Below are 6,714 nucleotides of genomic sequence, written 5' to 3'. Positions count from 1 at the left end.
GTACATTCAATTAGTGGTTGCTAGTGTGGAATTGGTTTGATAAAAGAACACTTGCCTGGGAAACACTCACCACAGAGATCCCACTGTGGGATCTCTGTGAAAACAAGTTAAAGAACCCTGAAATGTTGCAATAAAAAGACCTATCCCTTTGTATAATCTACCTGAAATGGTTCAGATAGCTACAGGGGGTAGACAAAAACCCTCAGATGAATAGACTGCCTGATCAGGCAAATAATGTGAGATAAAAGTATTGGAGGGGGTCCACATACCAGTCAGCACAATGACCTCCAGCAGGCAATTTGACAGGGCTGCTAAGGACATAAAAATGTGACAAACCTGACTAGATGCGACTTGCAGAAGAATACTCATCTTCAAAGAGAGCCCAGAAGAAAAGTCTCTTTGTCTGTGCATAGACCCTGGAATTCCTGACTGTTGGTATATGCACCCCATCAGTGAAGCAAGACATTCGTGAAAGGATGTAACTCTGGACAAGGTGGCAGTAAAGGAACTCATTTCGTGGTAGTGTTCTGACTTAACAACTCCTCAAGATCAAAGAGTGGTCCCGACTAAGGAAACTGGGTAAACCAATAAATTGGCATTTATGAGCACTTGGTCACATAAAGACCATTAAAAGGATCACTTGTGCTTATCTCAAAGACATAAGGGATTCAAGTGATACCTACATTCTTAGAAGAGAAAGAACCATCAGTGCCGTGGAAGAAAGAGAGGTGAGTAAGAGTCTGACATCTTATTCCATAGCATTGAGCCAGACGGGAGTCACCTGAGATGAGATGAAAAATAAAAATTACCCAAACTGATGACATATGGAATTGGAGCAAGGATAGATGCCTCAGCTCTGAAAATGAAGCCTGCCTTGGTCGTTTCTGAAAGTAGAATCAGGATGTGATGTTCTGACAATTGATGAGATAGTTCCAGCAGAATGGAATGATGTGTGCACAGTGTGATGGAATGGAAGTAATGAGAAAATTCGTACAATATGGCAGAACCCAAGTTGAATATTTTTATTTTCAGTTTGGATAAATAAGAAAGTGATTGTTGAGTCTTTCTTGTTTCAATGTGATGTATGTCAATTTTTTGTTTGACTATAGAATCAGACATAAAATATGTGGTATTTATATAGTTTAGGACTGCTTACCTACATAACTAAATTTGAAATATTAGGTTTATCAATCATATTATATTTGATGCGAGTCAGAAGGTGAAAACCTGGAACAGCAGAACCTAACCATTGTGCACAAGAAACATTGATAGTGGTGGCAATGTGCAGATAGGAGCTGACTTCAGCAAACGTGGACATCTACAATCCCAGTAAAAGAAATGTCAACTCAGATCAGTGAATAACTTGTGAACCTTCGAGAATCTAGGCATGGATATAGTGAAGAAAGATTGATGACTGGACCCCAATCTCCTATCTGCATAGGCCCAATAACTAACAGGAATAAAACCTCAGAAGAACTAGCACAACTCACTCACTACTCCCAAACCAACCAAACTCTGATAGCCCTAGAACTAAGTCCCAAATCCAGATGATCTGCAAAAGAAACAGTTTGGGTGGATAATAGAGGTGAAGATATGAACTGAATGACGAATCCTGACTCAAGAACATACAGTGCTCCTGGATCCAAGGTTAAGGTAACCACATGTCCAGAAATTCTCAGAGCCAAGCCCACAGACTCTGAAGGTATACAATAATAACCAACGTCATTGGCGATCTTACCGTGCAGCAGAAAACCTGGGAACTAAATAGAATCTATTATGGGTACTAATGAACCAAGAGGCTGATGCTGGGGGTTGGGACCCATGAATAGGGGTGGAACTATGACCATCTGTAGGAGCCAATGAAATTCGAGACTCCAAGGACAACATGGAGATATGTAGAAACCAAAAACTGAACCAACAGGCATGCTAACAAGGGATCCAGCTTGTCATCAATGAAGTAGTTGATCCTGAGAGTCTTCCAACAAAATTAAGCAAAAGGAAGACAAAATGGTGGATTTTAGAGTTGGAAGACCATAGACTTACCCTGTTTTATCAGGGGATATAGATCTACTCAGGGTAACTACAAACTCCTTTTCAGAACCACAAAATTCGAGGAGCAGATGTATTATTTGAGAGTCGAAAAATGCTTCCACCTGGCAGTGGTATGATAAAATCATGAAGTTCTGACAATGTTGGATAGGGCCTAACTGTGTCTTCATATCACTAAGATACAAGTCTTACAGCATGAACCACAATATCCATGGAGAGAAAAGCTAAACATTCACTCCCAGACCTTTCAGTCATTAAGTAAGGAGCAGATTCTAAAGCCACTGGGAAAAAAGCCCAAAACATCATACTCGCGAAGAAAATAAATCAAAAGCAGATTATCTCAAAGTGGCCTTTTTTTTTCTTTTTCTTTTAAAGACTGTGTTGATTACCTATAATTGGAACAACCTTTAGTGAGGTAAATTTGTTTTGTTAGAGCAAAGCAATGTTTGGCCATCTACCACATATAAATTCTCTTCAGAATGTCAATGGATTGCCCCCATAAATTTCGGCCTCAGAGCACCACCACAGATATGAATATACGTCTCCATCTCACTACAAATTAGATCACTGAGAGTGACCCCCCCCCCCAAATTGCTGTGGGATGCTAGATACCAGAGGAGATTGACTTCGTACTGGAAGTAATAAACCATAAATCAGCTTGTGATCGGAATAAAATATATATTATAAAATACTATTACGAAAATCAACTAGATAACACTGATAATGGTCAAAGTATCTCCTAACGATCATAATACTGGGAACACATTACTGACGCTTTGTCAAAAAAAGTGATAACATTATTTGAATAAGGTGCTTATATACAGTACCAGGATAAAAGGTGCATTGACACAGGTGGAGAGTCATGAGACAAATATTGCCAATGGCAATTAAGTAGGGTATAAAAAACTGGAGCAAGCGAGAAAAAAATCAGACCAATGCTTAGATGGGCAAAGGAAGAAACCCTGGCAATAGAGTAATTGCTATAAATGTGTGATGGAGGTCTGGATGTATTGGAACTAGTTAATTTTGTATATTCTACATAGTGAACTCTTTAGCTGAAAGTGATAAGTAGCTTAGCAAACAAACTACTGTTATGAAAGAAACAAGGTAATGATAAGACTTCAAAACTGCAGTTTCACTAATACAGAAGGTAAGAAAACCAAATAATCCAGTGACAGTTCTTATACAGCGGAATTTCAATTTATCATTCTAAAATGCTTAAAACTGAGTAATGAAATAAACAGGTAACATTACCTTGAGCTTCTTTCTCCTCATTCTGTGAATTCTACTGGCCAGTTGAATTGTGGACAAAGTTTCAGCATATTGTTCTGGAGATTTAGAGACATGAGCAACCATGGCTGCTCTACAGGTCAAGCTACTCATAGCTTCTCTTAGTAACTGGGTTAGCTTGCTATCCCTGAAATAAAGACATGTTAGAGGGCTGACATAAAATCATGGTAAGTAAGTTTGTCTCCATAATTTAAAATAACTAAGCTTTCATATGTATGAAATAATGTAATGTTTTTATTATGATGATAATTTTGAACAAATCTTTCTTTACTGTCTCTACATGTTTCCTGTAAGAAGAATATAACATCCTGATTTCAAATCCTGTATGCTGGATACTACCGTTGAGAGGCCTATCACTCAGTACCAAAGCTCATCAGGTTGGGTGGACATGCAACACACAGTCATGGATGAAAATCTATTTATATCAGTCTGCATAAAATACAAATGATTATGACATCTCACATTCACCTTACACCAGAGTTTGGCCAATATTCTATTATAGTCTTTTTTAATAGCAACGTGTTTAGGGCCATTAAAGAAATATTTGTAGAAAAAAAAAAAGACATTATATACTATAATAATTGATATCTTATAAATGACTGGTACAGTATTGAGCATAAGGTATTAAATACCATAACAAATGACATTAATTTGTTGAAAAAGAAAAGTTTCAGTGTGAAAGGGCTGCTATTCACAATCTTCAACAAAGATTACATATACCATTTAATAAAAATTTAATCGTCTGGTTACAAGTATTTAAATTTCCCAATAATTCAATAAAATTGTTTAAATCTTTGGCACTTAGTAATAAAAGTATATTATATTTAACTGTCTGGTTAGATATGTGCAGTGGTGGAGGAATTACATTCTGTAAAACTTAAATTACTGAAATGCACAGAGATAACAGGCAATATTCAGAAAATTTTCAGGTAGGAAACCACGTTAAGAATTATTTTCGATGAGTGATATACAAGACTATAGTAATGATATATGTGTATGTACATATACATAAACAAACTACTTATCCTTAGGGAACAAAATTTCAACCAAGGCACATTAAGAATCACAAGTCATATTCGGGGAGGTTGAGACACAGTATAAGGCATTTCCAAACCATATTATAATGCATAAATAAATCTATTTTTCTCTGAAACTAGTATTACCTTTATTTCTCTTCTTTCTATTTCTTTAAAAAATGTAATATTGGTGATTTGAATAAAATGCATGCAAGTGTGCAGAATCTTGCAAGTTTTGTTTGACTGTACTATCACAATAATGGCCATGTTACAAAATCTGTGAAACTGTAAATATTATATTTTTTTTTAATTTCTGCAAATTAATTATTGCCAAACTCAGTTAAAATATAAAACTCAAATAAAAACATCTTTTGGTGAAGGCATAAAGTAAAGACTCTCATGCAAGAATATGAACAAAAAACACAGTTTAATTTGTTTTCTTGGCTTACTTATAATATGGAGTCTAAGCCCAATGGGCCCAATGAAAAATTCAGGTAAGCTCAAAAGCAGGGATGGATTAAGGAGAAAGCTATTATGACTGTAGATCCAGGCCTGGGCTAAAAAAAAATCGACCCACCTTCATTTTTTTCAGAAAAAATGCTTAATAAAAATCATTTTACCATGTTTACTTATTCTTGAAGAAAGAAAGAGAAGTTAACATTCTCTTACACTGAAACTGTCTTTCTGATAGGTACTTACCTTTCTCACCCAAAGCTATCTCGATCCTGGACTGCCATATAAGCATTGCAAAAATTTTTTGCTAACAGTGCACCAGTCTTTTATACCTCATCAGTTTTACATCATTTCAGAACGTGCTGACCATGTAACTACCCTCTATCAATCATAACTGCACTCTCTATACTAGCACAGATAGCTCCCTCTATTATTTGAGAGTAATCCTCACTTTCAAGAATTGGCAGCTACAAACCAGAAACACCAGCATATCAGTGGGAAGGAAGGGTGGGAAGTGGAGGTAGATACCTATTGGAAATACATTTTCAGTGTAAGAAAATGTTAACTTACGAAGCAATCTTATCCTCCTCACCCAAAACTAGAATCCCACATTTCAAAGTTGGAGGGGGCCAGTGAAAGCTCATCAATATCCAATCAAGCAGAAAGTGACCACTCTGAAAGATATTGAGATCAACAAGTGTGGTCCTTCGAAGAAAAAGATATCCAGGGGAAGCACCTTGGATACATAGGATGAAGACAAAAATTAGAGACATGAGTGTGATCTTGAAGGTTTTCATAACCAGCCCATTGTTAACAGACATGTCATACTTTGTCCACATATGTAGCAGGCTGTGGTACCGAACATAGTGTTAGTAAGCCATAGTATGGTACCAGAGATAACAAAATAACAAATTTGACTAGGGCTGCAGGACCATGAATTGTATATGAATAGGCCAAGTGCGGTCCACCTGGGCAAAAACATCCAGTGGAAGTGCCTTGCATAAGCTTGTGAGATCAACAAGTGTGGTCTGCCCAGGCAAACATTCAGGGAAATGCCTTGGATACATAATATTCAATAATTTGGCCAAGAATGGTCTGCCTGGCACAAAAAATATCCAGGTAAAGGACCTTGGATTACGCCAAGTATAGTCCATCCAGGGAGAAGCGCCTTGGATACATATGGTAAAACCAGGTGCAGTCTGCCTGGGCAAAAAATATGCAGTGAAAGCACCTTGCATAAGGAATTTTTTACCATCAAGTGCAGTTTGCCCAGGCAACATCCAGGGGGAAGCACCTTGGATACATATTATAAAACCAAGTGTGGACCGCCCAGGCAACAAACATCCAGGGGACGCACCTTGGAGTATGTTTGACAATGCCAAGTGCAGCCCAACTGGGCAGAAAACATGCAGTGAAAGCACCTTGCATAAAGAATTTTTTATCATCAAGTATGGTCTGCCTGGGCAAAAATATCTGAGGGAAGCACATTGGATGTAGAATATTATGGTATTGTATAATCACTGTTCAGTAATGAGTATAATGACAACAGCCCTTTTCATACCAAGTGGGTATGCATGATATATAGCATCTGACTTTGTTTGTTAAACAAAATCCACTCAGGAGGAAACCTTTTCGGTCCACCACTCCAGCAACTGGGAACCAGATGTGGCAAGGACTCCCATACTCCACTAGAAGAGAAAAGGTGGTACATAAGCATTAGGGAGTCCTGAGGAACGACACACTGGAGACAGCACAATAGGTGTTTGTGATACCCTATTTTGAAAAGCAGAATGACCCCGATTAGAAGAATCACAAGTCAGTAGGGAAGGGCAGAAATCCCCATCTGCTTTACTCGTGATGTCTGTGAGGGATGGTTCATTGCATGTGAAACAGTGATAATATATAT

General features: G+C 37.6%; 1 protein-coding gene across 2 annotated transcripts in view; it reads right to left on the bottom strand.

Annotated features, from left to right (window-relative positions):
* Positions 1-6,714, bottom strand: part of LOC106471111 — a 221,365-nt gene that overhangs the window by 16,631 nt on the left and 198,020 nt on the right. For both annotated transcript variants that reach the window (XM_022400601.1, XM_013931703.2), the window contains one exon: positions 3,304-3,466. In XM_022400601.1, coding sequence (XP_022256309.1) covers positions 3,304-3,466 — 163 coding nt within the window. The remainder of the gene's footprint in view (positions 1-3,303; positions 3,467-6,714) is intronic.

The sequence above is a fragment of the Limulus polyphemus genome, unplaced genomic scaffold (assembly GCF_000517525.1).
Source record: "Limulus polyphemus unplaced genomic scaffold, Limulus_polyphemus-2.1.2 Scaffold110, whole genome shotgun sequence".
Classification (NCBI taxonomy): domain Eukaryota; kingdom Metazoa; phylum Arthropoda; class Merostomata; order Xiphosura; family Limulidae; genus Limulus; species Limulus polyphemus.
This window is presented reverse-complemented; position numbering and strand designations above follow the sequence as displayed.